This window comes from Schistocerca serialis, chromosome 6 (assembly GCF_023864345.2).
Source record: "Schistocerca serialis cubense isolate TAMUIC-IGC-003099 chromosome 6, iqSchSeri2.2, whole genome shotgun sequence".
NCBI lineage: Eukaryota > Metazoa > Arthropoda > Insecta > Orthoptera > Acrididae > Schistocerca > Schistocerca serialis.
Window position 1 is genome coordinate 427727606 of NC_064643.1, and position 19107 is coordinate 427746712.

A 19107-nucleotide genomic window follows, 5' to 3' on the forward strand; every position below is an offset into this window, starting at 1 on the left:
TCGATCGAAAGGTTGTACGTCGGCTTTTAATTTCTGTCTCTCAGCAACTGAGAAAGCAATACAGGTCAATAAGAACTACGAACACTTCGTCATGTCGCGATGTTATTACTTTGTTGTTCCTGCAAAGAAAGAACTTTCAGATCCTAAAACATCCGAGATAGCAATGCGCCATCACAGATCCACAGGTACAGACCAACGCACTAATGTTAGTCTATCTTATAGCTCATTTGTGAAGATCCTGCTTGGATGTTGCGAAAGCAGTCAATAATAAAGTAGTAATATTGCGTCTAAGGCAGTGTTCTTGATTCTTACTAATTCTACGGTCACTGCTTCCGCCCTTGGTTACGGGTGCATTTGAGCAGTACAACCCACGTTTGCGGCTTGTCTGTTCTCTACTGTTTGTTAATGTCTCATGATCGTTAATGATTCCGATATCGCTACTTTAATTACATCTTATCCATATAAGACTATTACTTTATACTAGCATTTAATAATTGTTTTGTAATGACCACGTATGCTGAATTAGTATCAACATTTACATCCCAAGCAAAGTTTTCTTATTCCTTTTCATCACATTTTTCACTGTACTCTTGGAGATTCTTAACCACTGTGAACCAGAAGCTGTCCCTCTGTGCCAACATCGGTATTGACCTCGTCATCGAGCGCCAGTGACTTGTGTTCTCGTCGAATGTAGTAGCAAAGTGCTGATACGAACAGGAAACTTGCTTACGTACTGTTGACCTTTGGTGCAATGTTAGGACGGCTCTATCTCCAACAGGATGAGAATTACTTTGCAGATTATTTTAATTTTTACTTTTGTGAGAGCTACATCGAATTTCCTGTGATATTTCGTGGTAATATTATAAAACATATCCTGCCTTTGCCAATTTCATACTGTTAATGGTAAAAAGGAGTGTTAACTTTAACGCTTTGTTGAAACGGAGAGATACACGGTGATCAAGACTGGTTAATATTAACGTTGCTACCTGCACATCGACGTGGCTGCTAATCACAGCTTGGCTGCAGAAATGGCGAACAAGACACTGTTTCTCTCCTGAATACAATTACACCTAAGGGGGTCCATGATAGATTCAAAAGGAAGCTAGTGCGTTATACTGGGAGTATTGTTGCATGTATCATCATTATAGTCAACTGACAGTTTTCGAGCGTTGATGAATGTGAGGATTTTGTCTTGAGGTGCCTACGTCACCAGAGCTTGCATTTAGTTATTGGCTATTGTGACGTGCGTTTAAATAGATACTGCAAAAACGTATCTGAAATATGTGCCACTAATGTGAACAAACATATAAGAAAGATAACTGTTAGTCATTCGTGAACTCATTAGAAATTTTCAGCCATAGAACTATAAGATTTATACTTCTTAAAATTATCGGACGGTATCTCTCAAACTCTTTAACCTTAACTTTAATTAATTTTCAAGAGCATTCCACATGTTACGGTGGCGTAATTATTAGTAACTGTTGTATGTACGTCAGTAAAACTCACGTTAAACTAGAAGAATCATCCTAAAAATTGCTCGAGAAATCAGTGAATGTGCTGTGGCTGAAACAGAATTAATTTCACGACACTTTGTGAGTATACAATACTGTATTCATATCCCCTACTTCGAAGAAATCAGTTTCGATTAGGAAAATCATATCAAGTAGTAACTGTTGGCGTGTAACTAAGCATTTTTCAGCAGAGGAAGCATATAACTAAATTATTGTTTTAAAATATTGCTTAAACGCGAAGCTAGTGTTAAAAGGAATAGGTTCAGAAACGCATTCAAGACAAACACCGTTATGGGTATCAGCTCTTTATATTTAATATGGCGGTTTGTTAAAACCTTATTCATTCAGTATTCATTATAATGTCGGTCACAGTAACAAGGCATGGACGCCTGTGATGTGGCCATAGTCGATGCATGACAGCAGCGTTTATGGATCACTGAGCTCTGAACTAAAAGCGTTGACAGCGTGACGCCTTACACCTGACAACGATCCACTGTATTTTAAACAGGCATATGTACACAATACCACAATATGGGGAAAAGAAAGACTTCAGCTCACTTCGGGCGAGAAATCGACTTTGCTCTTCGACACACGTAAACTGCTAAAGGTACATTCGTGACGCGAACATCTATTAGACTGGACAGTGCATTTCTAACATCCGCCCCTCTCCCTCTCTACCAAACCGACCAAGGTTTTCTGAAGGTTTTTATCATTGGGAAGGGAATGATGAACGTGACAATCCCCTCTCAGTGACTCCTCCCCCCCCCCTCCCGGGTTGGGTACCCTCTGCCCCACTCCCTACTTGCTGTTATCTGATTGGAAAGCTCTGGCTCCTGCAGTGGTCCGAGGCCTCAAACACCCCACCCTGTCCACTCGACCACACAAATGGGTCGGACTGTACTATCAGATAGAGAATAAATACTCTCCACAATAGTGTTAGTGATAACGTCACAAATGAAATTATAATATCCACAATTAGTGGATAACTAACGAACTGAAAGAGTCAGTGAAATATATGACGATATATGACGATAGCAGAATTTGGCAGCGTTCCTAGTTGCAATTGTAGGCCCAATCAGAGTACCGTTATTGTCTCTTGTCAAGTTTTTAGCCATCTTCCAAAGCTACATGCATTCACAGAAGCGATCCAATACTGTCTAGCATTAAATAATGATGCAATGTGCTTCTCATGAGATGCAGAGTAAGTGATTGATTGTAATCAAATCCGATAACAAGACTGATACACTGTATAGTTGAACATCGCTCCTCCTCCGTTACAACCCGATTTAAAAATTTTCTATTCAAAAATTTATGTATGGTGTAAGAATTGGGAATTCGCGTTCGCTTTAGTTTACTCATGGGAAAGAAAATCAACAGCTCCTATGTAATTGAACGAGGATATTCAAAATAAAACTGTTATTACAAATGTTACGAACTACTGTTCTACTTTTATACCCTAATTCTTAAAGTAATTACGCAACATTTTTTTATCATTGAAATATTTACAAATCTGACGAGTCGTTTCTGTTTCTTTTAGATCATACGTTTGAATAGGCCACGTAAGACCGTCTTACTTGTACCAAAATCCCCCCAAACATTAATACTGGTAAGACACGACATACATAGTGTCGAACCTCAAACATATTTCTTACGTCGATGAATTTTCAAGTTCAACAATAGTACACCCTATTGTTCCCGAGTTTGCCCCAAAATTTCCAGTGCAGTCACTGACAGTAAACTTTAAATCGTCCTTAATGAAAGGGATTGGCCGTCCCACACAAATTCAACAGTCTCTCACCTCGGTTTCCTTTAAGGCCGTAACGACCAGCCGAAAAGGTGGTATACGTGTAACACAACACAGCACTCACGCCACCCCTCCAGTGACAGATGTCGACACTGACAAAATGGCACTCGGCGGTCTCTTACTACAAGCACCGAAGAAGTGCGCAGCACCCTACCGTGGCAACTGTTCTTCGTATTTAGAACGACCTACAAAACAAGCTTTCCATCTTACTATCACAGTATTATAGCGATGCTGCGCATGCTCTCGATAAATACATTATTTAAGTAACTTTTTGTGTTCAGTCTCGGCTTGATAATTCAGCCAAATGGACTGGATATATAGGGTGTTCCAGGAAAATGGTCAGTATTTATGGACATGACAGGAACGATCATTTGAACAAAAATTGTCGAGTAAGCATGGGGCCCTAAAATGTACTCCTTAAGAGATATGAGAATTTCTTCATCTTCGGTACCGTTAAACAAGTCTCATCTACAGCAAGCTCTATGGTTTCCATATTTTGAGAGATGGCAGCATGGGCCAAGAAAAGGAAAGGTAGTTCAGTAAACATGGCTCTTACGGGGAGACCTTAAGAGCTATGAACACTTGTTCGTCTTGGCTACTGTGAAACACATGTCTTCTTCTGAACAAGTGCTAAAGTGACTATTGGTCCCAGGACACCTTGTACAATGAAATCTATTTTCCGTCCGTTACCAAACCAATATCAGCTGAAACATTAGCCTAAGAAAACAATGTAGAATACCGTCTAGAACGTACAATGCAACATCGATCGTAAGTATGGAAAAGTTGAAGGTATATATAGGGAAAACCAACGGCGTTCATTGTTTGTAACTAGAGTAAAATTCGGTACTGACCGAGTATCGTCGTAGGCCAGCAAACAGTACATGAAAATACCATGATCCAACTTGATTCTTATATTCTAATAGGTAGATATCAGACTATGATGGATTCAAGGTGCTACATCAGCCGCAGTTTGAATATTCCACTTTTGTCTTGCAGCCCTGCTATCATAAATATCAACAAATAGGCCAGCGGGACATCCTCAGACTAATAACATGTGGCGGCGTCAGAGAGCAATAAACGGGACGTCGAGGCTATACACGGTACCAGATGAATGAACCACCTGCAGTTATGGGTAGCACGAAATAGTCATCCCGCCTGAAGAACGTTTCTGTCAATAGCTACACAGTCAACAAGTTACCGGAGGCGCCAAACTTCTTTTATTTGTACACTCATTGTCCTGCGTATTTATCATTATGGAACTAACTACTACTACCAGCATTCAAATTATACTGACACTATTCATCTGTGACAATATGGTTCAAATGGCTCTGAGCACTATGGGACTTAACAGCTGTGGTCATCAGTCCCCTAGAACTTAGAATCACTTAAACCTAAATAACCTAAGGACATCACATACATCCATGCCCGAGGCAGGATTCGAACCTGCGACCGTAGCAGTCGCGCGGTTCCGGACTGCGCGCCTAGAACCGCGAGACCACCGCGGCCGGCTCTGTGACAATAGTTTATGAAGAGATCGTGTTACTTTGTCCTATAAAGGATCAACAAAATTGTAGTTTATACTTCTCAAACAATTACTACAACATTAAACTTTTATTGAATTGACATTCAGTGTAAGACTGTATCGTAAAAGAATTGTAAATCTTTCATTACTGTGAACTGCTGATACGACGGTTACAGGTGGACACGATTCTAATCGAATTGTGCTACATTCAGCTGTGTGTGTTTTGTTGCTGCTAATTTGGTTGAAATGTGGCACACAAAGGTTATCTGACCTGAAGCTTGTATTAAACTAAAATTCGAAACAGTATTGATTTTTTTCATTTTTATTGCAATTGATTGTTGCTTTGATTGAGAAAACTGTTAGTTGACTATACAAACACAAAATTTCCATTATTAATTTAAGAAAGAACTGCTTACATCTCACTGGCGATTGATACCGAGGATCCAAAACATCAAATTCTGGTTAAATCTGATATATCTGAAACGTTCGTCACGATAAGAAGCCCATCGCGCAACACATTGCCTTTCTGTGAAATGTGAGGTGGTGCTGTAGCCGAGTCAGCTATACATATGACCAGTTACAACCTCAACTGTACATATGACCAGCAGCAATATCACAAAAAAATCGACGTATAGCACATCCTCTTCGAGAGCGAAAAGACGAGACTGTTCTTTTACACAGCATTTTGATCAAAATCACTCGTCTGTGGAGCACATATTCATGGAAACGACCCACCTGCTCAGTATTTTCTGCGTGACGGGGATGATGTAGACGAAAGACAATAACTTCGGGTTCGATTTCCCGCATTATGACTCTGGAACAAGCTGTCTTCGAGTACAAATAACTGCAAAAGGCTTGCCATAAGGGAAAATAAGTTTTCTTGGAGAGCCGACCACAGTCACCGTTTTCATTATGCCCTAAACGAGGTTCGTTGCGCATTATTTCATTACACATAGTGAGCTGAAGACGTAGTACAGCAGTAACAGGTCCACCTTTGGTGGCGTATCAACAGGACACTACGTAGGTCAGTCCCTTGCCATGGCAGAGAGAACATTGAAACGTAGGACGCAGAGGGTGCCAGGAGGGGTCTGAGGCGTCGGGAGCGCTCCCCTGTCCCCAGCTGCAGGCGGGTTCCCTCTCCAGTGGACGAGGCTACACAGCTGCGCCTAGCGCGGTGGCGGGGACTGGGAACTGTCCTACGGCCCGAGAGGGGGGAAGCCCAGCACTTGCTGAATGGTATTAGGCGAATGTGTGTGCGTGTGTGCGTGGTTTTTTCCTTTTTGTTTTCACTGTTGGCTCCGTCATTCTCGCGGGTATATATGGGCGGACGCGCTCTCCATCGGCACCGTTCGCTGCCAGCACCAGCACCAGCACCAGTACCACCATGCAGACCACAGCCGGAGTGCTCCTCGCCCTGGTCGCCACCCTCGCCGCCCGCTGCGGTGAGTACCGAGTGCTGCGCCACATCTGTTTCCGTTTCATTAGCGCCCAGGCTTCTTCCTCTGTCAGCAGTGACACCGCGTTTCCATAACTTAACAAGCCTTCCTGCCAATATCGTGTTGTGCAGTAAGTTTTCTGTTCTTCGTTACTTACTCTCTTTCGAAACCTCACTTCACATACTATTGTTTTCCTCCGTTAATCAGCTTTTCTGCAGTTTGACTTGTCTGAATGGCGCGAGGCAGAGCCACTGGTGTGGTACCGCCAAGTGCGCTCCAATTTCTCTGGCTCTTTCTCAAGAGCCGCTGCCGCCGAGCACGTTGACATTCCCCAGCTCTCCCACTTCTTGTACTTTTGTACGACCTATCATCACGACAACTGATAAGTGTTATAGTCTTCCAAACTTAATAGTTTAGCATCTTGAGCCTTTTATGCAAATAGCTTCAAAAATATACCTTGAGGCGCCGAAATAGTGCCTCCACTTACTTTGATTCAGATATCGGTCTTTTCTCTTTCACATTTTTTTTATTTTCTTAGACTTGTGTAAAACTTATTAACTACTTTCAAAAGCTGGAAGTGTGATGCACGCCGAGGTACTAATGGAACGTAGTTAATTTTTGGGTCCTGAGGCACAAGTGGAGGAAAATTCTAGAAATGGTTTTTCGACCTAATTTTCAACTGAACTTCGTAAGAGACCGTGTGGTTCTGTAGAAGGGAGGCTACCACCCTTCTATCAAACAATAACCAACATTTCAATAAATTTTCAATAATAGTTGTTTAATGGTACTAACATTAATATCGGACACAGAGATGTTACATAAAACACAAATGTATAACTGCACAACGTCAAACACCGACTGGGAGCAGATGATATGTCAACTGCGTTCGGTTGCTTCACGTCAGATACTAAATTCTGTTTCATGATTTGCATCTCGTATATTTGTGCTTGTACAATGAGAGACTAAATTCTTAAACACTCATCCCATTCTGATGAACTGAATGTAATTTCTTTAATAAATTTGGCGTCACGCACATATTTCATTAATATCGGTATCCATATCTCACTATCCAGGCGTCAGTTGCAATTAGTTTTCCTGCGTCGTAAAGTTTTGCTACTAGAAACAGCAAATATTCAGCTTCCACAACATAGAACTACACATAATGAAACACATTTTCATTTTGATATTATATGCTAAGATATTGTAACAAACAAATATATAGTGTAAAATTCCTGCTCCAACTCAGAGCTATGGGGAGCTATATCATTACGACTCTTCGCTGTCATAGCGAAATGCAAAGCGAAAGTATCCTCCTGTTTTTTTTTTTTTTTTTGTTTTTTAGTGCCAGCACAGTACAGTTAACCACGGTGAATCATGTTATCCCTTGTGCATGATATCTTACAAATTACAAATAGGGATTGTTGACCAGACGGAGTAATCTCGTCCGAACCGAGTTCATTCTCTGTCGGAACCTGCGCTGCCATCTTCTTTCTAAATGCTCTGTAATCCATAGCTTCTAGAAGAGATTCTAATTATGTGAGCAGCGTTATATTGCTCATGGCTGCCGCCAGCAAAGCCACTTTTTCTGCCTACTCTTTCTCCACGCAGTGTGCAGCTTCACACGGCAAACGTCCACACAGTGATGTCTTGTGGACGTGAAATTGCTTTCTATCTGCTAGAGAGTGTCAAACTTGCTAGAGTAAGGAGATATAGATGTAACAACTGTTCGCACTCTGTTTATTTCGGAATGAGAACATTGACTATATATTTCTATTTGTACCTATGTGTGTACAGCCCACTCTTGCAATATGTACAATATTTTTCTCTCAGCAAGTTCATTACGTTCACTTTTGGCAATGTCTGAATTTCAATAGATGTTGTAAAACATCATAGCGTTCGTCACCAACCAACTAGTCCACACATTGCTCAGTTTCCTTAGCAATGTTTTCTGAATATTACGTGCAGTTGCTTCCTCTGTTCTAGAGTGTTCCGAACTCTCGACAGAAAGGCATAGTATTCACGGAAAGCACTTTCACAAGTTTTATTTCGGAATACAAACTTCGATTTGAGTGATATTTTCTGTGGTGTGCTGCATTACGTTCAACAAAAAGTCTATTTTCTGATGGAGGAATGCACCAAGAAGCAACGTAGTTTAACGCTCCCATCGCGTTCTTGACATTCTTAGCGGTATGGCCCTAACTATATGCAATGTGAAGAAATGCGAAAGTTGACTCACGACTTGGTGAAACGTAAAGAAACAACAACTTCTTTACATTTCTTGGCTAAATATCGAGGTAGTTCCGCCATAGGTAAACCATTTGGACAGAACAGAGGCCAGTACAATGTCTTTAGCCCAACCTATCGAGGTCCTCTTCAACAAAGATAGTTTATTGGAATTACAATGGTATTTGTTGTTATATAAGAGAATGTCGCCATACTACAATCAAAATAAAGAAATTATAACAGTTTTTTAACACAACTGTGTTAAAACTTTCTGTTTCTAATAAACTTTCCTGCACAGAGCGATTAATTCATTAGCCAAGGTTAGGTAAACAAGTTGCCTTTCTAAGCTACGTTTAGACTCGAAGGTCAGTTTCATCAGTTAATGTTGACAGAATGCTGTCCATTGTACTAGATAATCTTAGCTCGTCAGAATGAAACTGTAGATTCCAGGTGACAGGTGACGTGCTTAAACCGTGGCTAAAGACTTGCAAAAAAACGTAGCGAAACGTGTAGTCCTATCCTATCAAGCGTATTTGTACTAGCGCGTTGCGTAAGCCAGCCTAACGACCTTGTTCTGAAACGTTTACATTTTCACAGTGTTCTTGGTTTGAGAAGTGAAATTTAAGTCCACAGTTTCTAGTCGGCCAAATAATATCGTCGAGGCGGATGCTGCGACTGCGCTGCTCATAAACCTTAACGCACAGCGCGCTAGCGTGCAAGGCTAGGAAGTGAGCCGGAACCGGATCGAATTCACACGGCGGTTAACGACCGTGGCTGATCCGCCGGCCAGCCTCGGCTTGTTTCCAGTTGGTTTCCCACGACGCTCATTTAGGCAAATTCTTGGCTACTGCCCAATTCGCACCTCAGAAAAGAAGACAAGCAAACATTTAAAATACGATCGCACACAGAACAATGTTTATACAGTTCACATACAGGTTCCGGCCACGGCTTCCCTCCTATACATAAGTGACGACAGAAGTGGCATCCGGCTGCAAAATCAAGTAAAAGAAATTTCTCAAATCTTGAGGACAGCACAGCTCTTTCTAGAGCGGATTAACACGAAGAACAAGTCATATGGTGTAATACTAACATATGGTGTAATACTAATCAATGTGATCTCATACCTTCTGTGCTATATGAAATTATTTCTAGGTTCTTCTTTCTTCCATGGATCAGCTACAAAATGATATCAGACATTTCGTCTTAATTGAAGAAGTAAACATTTTTCAAACTAACTATCCCATTCTCACAGTAATATCACCTTACCAAAAACTTGTTTAACGTTTCTCATTTGCATCGTATCACTGAACACACACACACACACACACACACACACAAACGCAGAAACGGTCGGCTAGCATCAGGACTTCGACAGTTTTTGAATTCATCTTTCAGTCCCCTTGGCCTGTCAGAAAAACCAGAGTCTTCTTCTGACTACAATGAATGCGATTTTGAGCTCAAGAAAATGCAAAGAGTTTAGAATTATTCGTCACAGGTCTTGGGCATAGGGTTTTACAATAAGTATCATGAAGTTATGATAGGTTATTGAAGGAGGACAGTTGTTTAAATACAGCTAATTTTTACCATGACCTACTCTGTATAAAAAAAATAGTCCTTGACTTTGTCATATGATTTATTTATGCGGTATTCATTAACTGAGGATTTAAATAATTGGAATTTAGTCATCTCTTTAACCTCCATGGTCAGTTTATTGTACAACTTAATCCCCTTATAGAAAATGATGTTCCTCTGTTCTTTGTTTGTTGGCTCCTGGTAAATGTAAATTTAGTCTGGCTCTTATTCCATGTTCGTGAGTACTGCTGTTTGTTAGATAATTTCTAATGTTCTTCTTGGTGTACATAAAAGTTTGGTAGATGCATTCAAGTGATGCAGTTAGAACACCCAGCTATTTAAACATATCTTTACAAGGAGGTCGATTGCTATTTTTGTTTATTATTCTAACAGCCGTTATTCGTAGTTCGAAGACTGTGTCCATGACTGTGAAAGCGAGATATTTCATGGTCTGGTAGGATTTTCTTATACTTAATTTTATCCCCTGGTTTTTACCAAGCATTGGTATTGATGTAATTGGTAATGACTGCTCAGAGTTTAGTTCAAGACACGTCTTGTCAACTAGAGGCCCTGATTCCGTAGTGCTCGCCACAGGATTACTAATCTCTGACGCGACACATGTTTAGCGGGCGGGAATGGGCTGACGTCGCTTCCTTTAAACTTGTCCAGTTGTCCAGTGTGTTGAATAGAACTTCATTGCGCGTTAAACGTCGATTCACCTCCTTTTTGAACGTTTAGTAAGCTTTATAGTTTATTTTCCAAAAATTTGCGTCACTTATTGTGAGTCCCTGTGGTAGCTGTTCTAAGGAAAACATCATCACCGAGAAGGGATCAGTAACACTACACTCTGTAGCGCTAATTCCTTCCATGTGGAGCTGCTCTTCTCTTTTCATTCTGAAAGAGAAGTTTTTTCTCACGTTTTCTAGGAATACACAAGTGAGACAAATAAAAATGGAAACGAAAAATGAGTTTCATTTCAGTGTTCTTGGAAGATTTGTTGGTCATTGCCCTAATTGTAATAAGTTACACCGTTGAGAGAACTGACGAACTTCTCACTTTGCAGCGGATGGGGGAGTGCAGACGTGCAACGCTTCGTCACCGGACTTCCAGCTGTGCGTGCGCGCTGCCCTCCAGCAGCTGATTCCGGAGCTTGCTTCAGGTCAGTAACGAACAGGCCAGCTGCCTTAAAACTTGTCCTGTGGCCATAGCAGCCCGAGTTATCCGAATGTCCCTACGGCCGTGGTAACCGCTTATTCCTGTGTGTTGCAGGAGTGCCAAGCATCGGAGCAGAAGGTGTGGACCCTCTGCGTGGTCTGCCGCCCATCGTCCACAACTCGAACGGCTTCAAAGTGCAGCTGGACGACGTCTCCATCAGCGGACTGTCGGCGACCCTCATCAACGACGTCAAGTGAGTCGCCCAGACACACTTCCTAATAACACTAAACAACTGAACAGACGATTGGGAGCATCCTCATAAGCCGAGCGTAGTTTCATATGTCTTGCAGATTTGAATGAATTAAATGAAGGAATTAAATGAATGAATTGAAACTAAAGGAATAGGTCACTAACTACAGCTGGTGCTCTAGCCCTCTTACTTGTAGTTTCACTGCTACAGGCAAGATGAATCTCGGGTTGCTTTCTTCAACAAGGTTCCTGCCAATTTTCTTTCACGTTCTTGTCAAAGTGAATAAGTTAATCATTCCTAATAACTAAGCGTATCGTAAGACGGCATAATCAAAATACTCGTTAACTATAACAGGTGTCAGTGTCAAAAGAGGTCTACCCTCTAATTCCGAAAACACTCACAACTACCAAACAATCGGCACTTAGAATTATACGCATGATATATTTCTGTTTGCGTTTCCCATTTGTTCGATTTAGATAAATTCGAAATAAAAGCAATTGATAAAATAAGAACTGGAGATGAATAAATATGCAGATGCAACAAGGACTATATTGTACACTGATTCGAATACACAGCATTCTAACTGTTCCGCTGGTAAAACATTGTATTGTGCAGATATTGTACAATGATCGACGTTGTAGAGAGTCAATTGCGCTGGAACGATGGGATTACGTGGAAAGTATTTTGATGAAAAATGCTAAATGGAGTATATTTTCAGAGCTATATAAAAATATCAAATACTTCATTAGTACCGAAACGTTTCCAAGTGAAATAATGGAAAGATGGAAGGTAACTGATTGAGGCCCTGTCGACTGCGAGCTTATTAAAGGATTGCAATCTCGGATTTGGGAAGGATAGGGAAGGAAATCGACCGTGCTCTTTCAAAGGAATCTTCAACGATTTAGAGAAATCACGGAACGGCTACTTCTGTATTTCAGCAGCTATCCTCTCGAACACGAATCCAGCGTCTTATCGAAAAGCTGTATGAGGGGCAGCATTTCCTCTTGCACTTAGCATGATAAGTCCTTACTTATGTATCACGTTCTCGTACTTATCTATAGGAAAAGCTATTTTTCCTGGTGGTTCCACAGATTCAGTAATTCACCTAAAACGGCATGGCTCCATTCATTGTGTATTTAAGAGGATACGGAAAAAACCTTTGAGTTACTATAGAAAATGCTTTGTTCTGTTTGGACAGACCAAATGAAGTAAGCCTAAGACGTGTCGCGTAGCTTTGATTGTTAGTCAATACCCTACTGACATCCAGCTTATTAGATCCATTTCAAGAGCTCCGTAAAAGAAGCGGCAGTGAACAATACAATGCAACATTTAGCTAATCAGCGAGCAAGTTCTTTACATGGAAACCACTCAGCAGAACGAAAAGCGCTAATATATATTTCTACTCCAGAAAATTAACAACAATTTATTAAAGAGGAGTGTACGTTAATTGTCATCTTTCGTGCATTTCTATCAATAATAGAAAGTATTTAAGCAATAATTTAATCAGTACCGGTACATTTCCCGTTTTATGATTATAACACAGTTGCATCTCATGTAGAAATTGTTTATTATTATTGTTCTTGTTCAAAATAAAACGCGTTTGCACGTATTTATATTTTACCTACAGTGTGGATCTGACGTCGAACACAATCCGTATCCAGTCAACAGTCCCTGGTCACATCACAGCGACTGGTGTCCAGACTACCGATGCAGAGATCATGGGCATTCCCCTGAAGGGAAGTGGTCCATTCACCATTAGTCTGGGTAAGTATAATGATATCATGATCCCTGATAGACTCCTCAAGACTCGTGCGACACAGAAGTAATATTACAATGGAAATCAGTCAGAGTATCACGTAAAGCGTGCAAGTGAGAATTTCTCATGTAATTCAGTAACGTGCAAACACACCACTCTCTCATCCAACCCAATCAAGTTAACTCGTTCGCATTATTTCTGCATTTTGAAAGAGAAAAAAGATAATTGTAGAGTCAGGAAACACTCATTTTTCATGTTTACACGTTAGACGTACGCAGTTATAAACGATTGAGGAAAGTTGTTCCTTATTTCCTAGCTGTTCATCTCCCTTGCGGTTAACCATTACTCACACTCTCTTATGGTGGGTGGAATAACTAGAAACAACAAAACACTATCGTAAACAAATGATGTACCCTTTTCCCTAGGTTTAACTACTGAACAAAGGAGCGGGTGAGGAGAGAAATCTGAATGCTAAGTTAGAGGAAATATATGAAGACAATACATATTTCACAACTAATTAAAAGCTGGATTACGTCATGCCTTAATTACAAAAATAATTCGTCTCGACAGAAAAAAAGGAAGATAGGCCCAAATTCAACATGTCCTAGACCCTAATGTCATTAGGACAGATGACCAATCAATTTCGCCATTCTGTTCAGTTTTCCGTAATTAGGAGATATGATGACTACGCTCTCCTGAAAAGGTTCTCACTTCTGATGAGCCTTTATTTCGTCTATGTGTGTACTATCTGGTTGACAAATGTCACTTGCAAAAAAGGAATAAACTTGACATTTCGCCAACTAAAGAAATCGGATTAATAGATACCTCGACATTGTAGTCTGAATCCTGCACGGTTTTTAATTCAACGAGTATGAAACAGAGGTGGCTTTTGGTGTACTCAATGTGTTCACCGTCGTGAAAGCAGAAACAATCGGATAAATACCTCATTTAATCACGCTGAAATGTTCTTGGCCTCAGTCACCTTTTTTATATTTTTTTGTTCAGTATACCAGCTTCTTCGTCTTAAAGTATTGTCGTTTACAAGGGTTAGCACACCTGCCTCAGAAATACAGTTGTCGAGTTCATGAGTTCTTGTACGACTACTTTCTGTTGACAGCAATTCTTCGAGATTTCCTATATTTACATATGCATCCACTATATTACTGAAGCCACCTTACGGTATGTGGTAGAGTGTATTTCTAGTACCACCACCGTTGCCCTGTCTTCTGTACTGTTCACGAAGGGAGAGTGATGAGATCGACTAATGGTTAACCTCTTGTGAACTCTAATATCCCCAATTTTCTTGTAGTAGTCGTTTCAAGAGACTATGTGAGAAGAAGAAATATGTTATCCGACTCTTCTTGGAACATACGCTCTCGGAATTGTAACAATATACATCTCCGTGATCCATGACGCATCTCTCGTAGCGTCTAGTACTGGAGACTGTTAAGCATCTCCGCAACGTCGTCGCACTTGCTGCACGAAACCGTTACGAATCTCGCAGCTCTTAATTGGACGCTTTCTATCTCTTCTATAGGTCCTACTCTTTAAGGTCCGTAGACTGAGATAGTTAACACCTACAATTTCCTTTACATTTTTGAGTATTTACCAAGCAGTATTAGGTCAGTTGTACCAATAAAGTAATTTCTTGTTTCTCATCATTTCTGTTGTTTACTGCAACCTCCAGATATTTATACTCTTCTGCTTCTTCAACAAGTGTTTGTTAGTTTTCAAATGCACTGAATTGTCATTAAGTGATATTGGTCACATAACTGTCTGATTACACGACTGTTTCGATAAATTACGATTAAGAAATGTGTACATATAAAACTAAAGCCTGTAAATATAAGATATAAGGTTGCAGCTTTCTTCACGTACGAAATTTGTGAAACGTTTCTCTGGAGAGATTCGCAGTGTGTTTTTAAGCTAACTTAAGACTCTGGTTTACAGCCAACCCCTCTGTGGCCGTGACGCTGACGGGAGCTCCCAGCGCCGGTCCAAACGGCCAGACGTACCTGCGGCTCACCTCTGCCAGCGCCGCCATCGAACCCGGAACCCCCACCGCCGACATCAAGGGATTCTTCCCGCAGTTCCCGCCTCTCGGTAAGAAGAAGCCAAAGTATCTTCTTGTACAACAGAACAGCATACTGCCACATGTCTAATATTTTCATTGTGAATAGAAGCAGCATCTGTACGTCAGGACTGTAGATTAGAAAGCTTCATTTACCATACCGTTCCATTTGTGCAGATAGTGCACCACAGAGCTCGTAAATATTTAGTCACATTTACGTAACCCCAGTAGCTGCTGTAACACCAATAGCTGCTACCCAAAATGATGACTGAATAGCAGAAGGGAACATAGAAATTTACGCTCTTTTAAGATTTCTTTATCAAACAAAAGTATTTTACTTTCAGAAACAGTGAAGCAAGGTGGTTTCATTAAAACTATGTATTTTTTGGCGTCGTAGCAGAAGTGATGCCGCAGAGGTTGCTCTAATAATTTTATGTTACCTGATGATGATCATTTGGATCGAAACCTGTAAAGAATGAGGGCTTACTTTATCACCAGCTCTTAGTAATGCATAAATATGGCTTTCTTTACAGTAGACGCATTACCTGGTAAATATCGTTCCTGGAAAGTAGCTCAATTCAGTAATTCCAGCAATGATTACTTCACCCAAGTGTTTATTTAGCGCTGCGATCTTTATTTCTCTTTTTCCCTTAGTTACGTGTCCGCAGTATATTTGACAATTAAAAAATAAAAAATGGTACTTTTAGCCAACAAAGATATTTATATTCCAGTTGGACTCTGCATTAGTAACTCAGCACACCCAAAACAGTTACCACACTTTCTCAGCGCTTGGCGCATTTGCTTCTGACTCTTGGAGGTGAGCCACAAACAAATCACAGGATTAACGACCGTTCACCTGGTACACCGGCCGCTCTGAGCGTTGCTATTAACCAGTTTCCCAGTCCTATCTGCTCCACTTTGCTTCCCAGAAAAACAACAGACAAATACTGGAAACACAAAAAGAAAGTCAAAATCAAAGATATAATGGGGCGATCAAAAAGTTTGAGGACGTTGCTGCAGCACACATCCAAGCGAACCTCTTACGTGGGAATGTAAGTATTGACATGTAAGTAAAGGATTAGTGTGGGATTCGTGTCATTCTGACTTGATTGCCGTAAATGCGAAAACGTGAACTACGACTACGACGACGTTATTACTACATGCATCCAAACAGGACCAATGTTCTGTTATTCTTTTCTTGGCTGCCGAAGGACAAACACTGGTAGACATCCATCGGATAATGAAGAATGTGTACGGAGCAGCATGTGTGTCGAAAACCGTCGATCTGTAATGGTGCGCTAAATTCAGTAATGGTGCTTCATGATAGCGCACGTCCCTTGCACACGACCCATATCGCAAAAGTCGTAACGCATTCATAACGCCAACTCAGGTGGAAAACACTCGAGCACCCGCCCAACATTCCTGATCTCTCCCCATGCGGTTATGAAACCTTCGGTTTTTTTAAAAAAGGCCTTGAAGAGCCGACGATTCCTCTCGGATGAGGATGTTCAACAGGCAGTTGCGGACTTCTTCAGGCAGCAGGACAAGGTGTTTTACCAAACATCTCTCTTTGGGATGATTGTCTCAATGCTCACGGTGATTTTGCGTGACTGGGCTACCGATCTTGGATTGTAAGGCATTCGAAAGGAAGGCTTTTTCTTGCCCCATACAAATGATTCACACCTTACGGTAAATGACAATGCAGCGATAGTAATGACTTCCAGTCAGAGAAATAAAATAATTACTATGGTATCATTTATTTGATCCCATATTGAGTTCTACTGCTGCAGAGTACTAAAGTCATTCTATACTGTTAAAGCTAATTTACTGCAGTGGTGTTCTGTGCCAACTATATGAATTTGGAAAACAGAAAAGTAATACTTAAAATTCTCTCGGTCAATACAGTACTTCACAGAAAAAATGGAGGGGGATGCTAAAGCCTATGCCTGATATCTCTATCACAACCCCCCCCCCCCCAACCGCAACGCTCCGACTTCGTCCGCGACGAACGAATCAACATCAGTAGCAGTGTAATAAATAACAAATGAACCTAATTTTCTCTGATTTTTCGCATATGTACATCGTTGAAAAGACTTCAAGATTTATAATATGAGCACACACAATGGAATAAAATCCTGAAATACTTTGGATTCAGACACGTCGTTGTTGAAAGTTAAAATTGAGCAGTGTTATTTGACGACAGAGTACTTGGAGTTACAGAGCTAATTCTACTGTCCTCTCTGTGGTTGAAAGAGTTCCTCTCTGCAGTCGAGGCGTTGACAGCAGACTCAGTTCATGTGCGTGTGTTTGTTCACGAAGACCTTATTCATATTTCTCTGTCGGTCCTTTCGTAACAGTAACTGATTAAGGGTGGACAAAGGAAAGAAGACAGAGTACTAGAGACAGATTGCGGAGAAGTTGGGCAGCAAATAATGCCTGCAGTACCGTGTAGTTGTCTTTAACGGCTTTTGTCGAATAAAGAACAATTGAGATGACTACTGTGTCTGCCGTTATGTTCATTTAGTGCAGTTGTCAATACAATGTCTTATTAGCGTAACAGATAGTAAATTAAGCTCGCACAGACGGTGAGTGGTAATTTCCGTCTGGTTAGAAATACTTTAACAGCTTAACGAGTATCGCCGGAGGATGGTTAACGTAACAACTAGGGCTCACAATAAGGAAACTGAGTGGAGCAGGAAAGTAGGAAAACTGGATATTATGCATCTGCCCACGGCCAGCGCGGCGCATGGCAAAGTGGCCGGCCTCGGGTTTCTTAACTCGGTCGACCAGCTCCGCGCCGCGAAATGCCAGGCGAGTGCAGGCAACCCGCGCCACGCCGCGCCCGGGACTGACGCGAGTTGTTGCCCTTGCAGAGGCCGCCGCCAGCGCCTTCGCCAGCGTGGTCGCGCCGGACGTCGTCCAGAGCCTGAAGCCGACGTTGGACAAGTGGCTGGGAGGCGTCGTCCTGCAGCGCGCGCAGGCCGTGTTCAGCTCGGTGCCGTACGACACGCTGTTCCCAGGGCGCACGCCCGCCGTCGTCGGTCTGTACAGGGCCGTGCCCGCGCTGCACGCGTTGCCGCTGCCGCTGTCGGCGTTCGCTTACCACAAGTAGGCTGGCAGCGACCGCTGCACGGTCCCTCACAGGGACGCAGTAGTACAACTATTGCTCACATTTTCTGGTTCGCCCAGTTAAAGCCTAGTATTTTTATTTTCCTCATTCAGAATGCATCTAGTTTTCCGAAAGCAGTACTTCACTCTTCAGACTAACACTGGACAGTAATGAAAATATTCTTTTTCCCTGGATCATTCAGTGTATGTATGGGTCAGTTATGGCGCACTATGTATTTTTATGTTCCCACGTTGTGATATTGTATATTCATTAAAAACTATTATTATGTCCTATTATTTACTGTAATTAATAGTTACCAATAAATGAAGTACATGTCTTAAGTACATGTCTATTATTCACATTAACACCTCAAAATCCCTTTCAATCCAAGATGACAATCCAGTTTTCTATTTGTTGACAAATTATATCTCTTTTTAAATTTAGAAGCGCTCCATTACTTTCACTTTAACTACATTCATTACATACTGGACCCTAAACTTAAAATCACAGACAAAGCAGTCAAAAACAAAACTTTTACCATTTATAATAACAGCAATAGATATTAAATAACAAATTTCAATATTAATTTCATCACTTATAAAGAAAGAACAAATCATATGAAACACTGTTCAGTTCTTAATTATTAGTATGAGGAGAGCAATGCATTGGGAAAAGTGTAACACAACAGAATAAAAGAT

The 19107-nt window shown here is 41.1% G+C and overlaps 1 protein-coding gene across 1 annotated transcript; it reads left to right on the forward strand.

Moving 5' to 3' along the window:
• The first annotated feature begins 6162 nt into the window (after positions 1-6162).
• Positions 6163-18691, forward strand: LOC126484306 (putative beta-carotene-binding protein). The gene is made up of 6 exons (XM_050107739.1): positions 6163-6279; positions 11132-11227; positions 11338-11476; positions 13101-13237; positions 15180-15332; positions 18174-18691. Exons 1-6 carry the CDS (start codon positions 6222-6224, stop codon positions 18410-18412), a joined length of 822 nt encoding a protein of 273 aa, XP_049963696.1. The 5' UTR covers positions 6163-6221; the 3' UTR covers positions 18413-18691.
• The last annotated feature ends 416 nt before the right edge of the window (positions 18692-19107 follow it).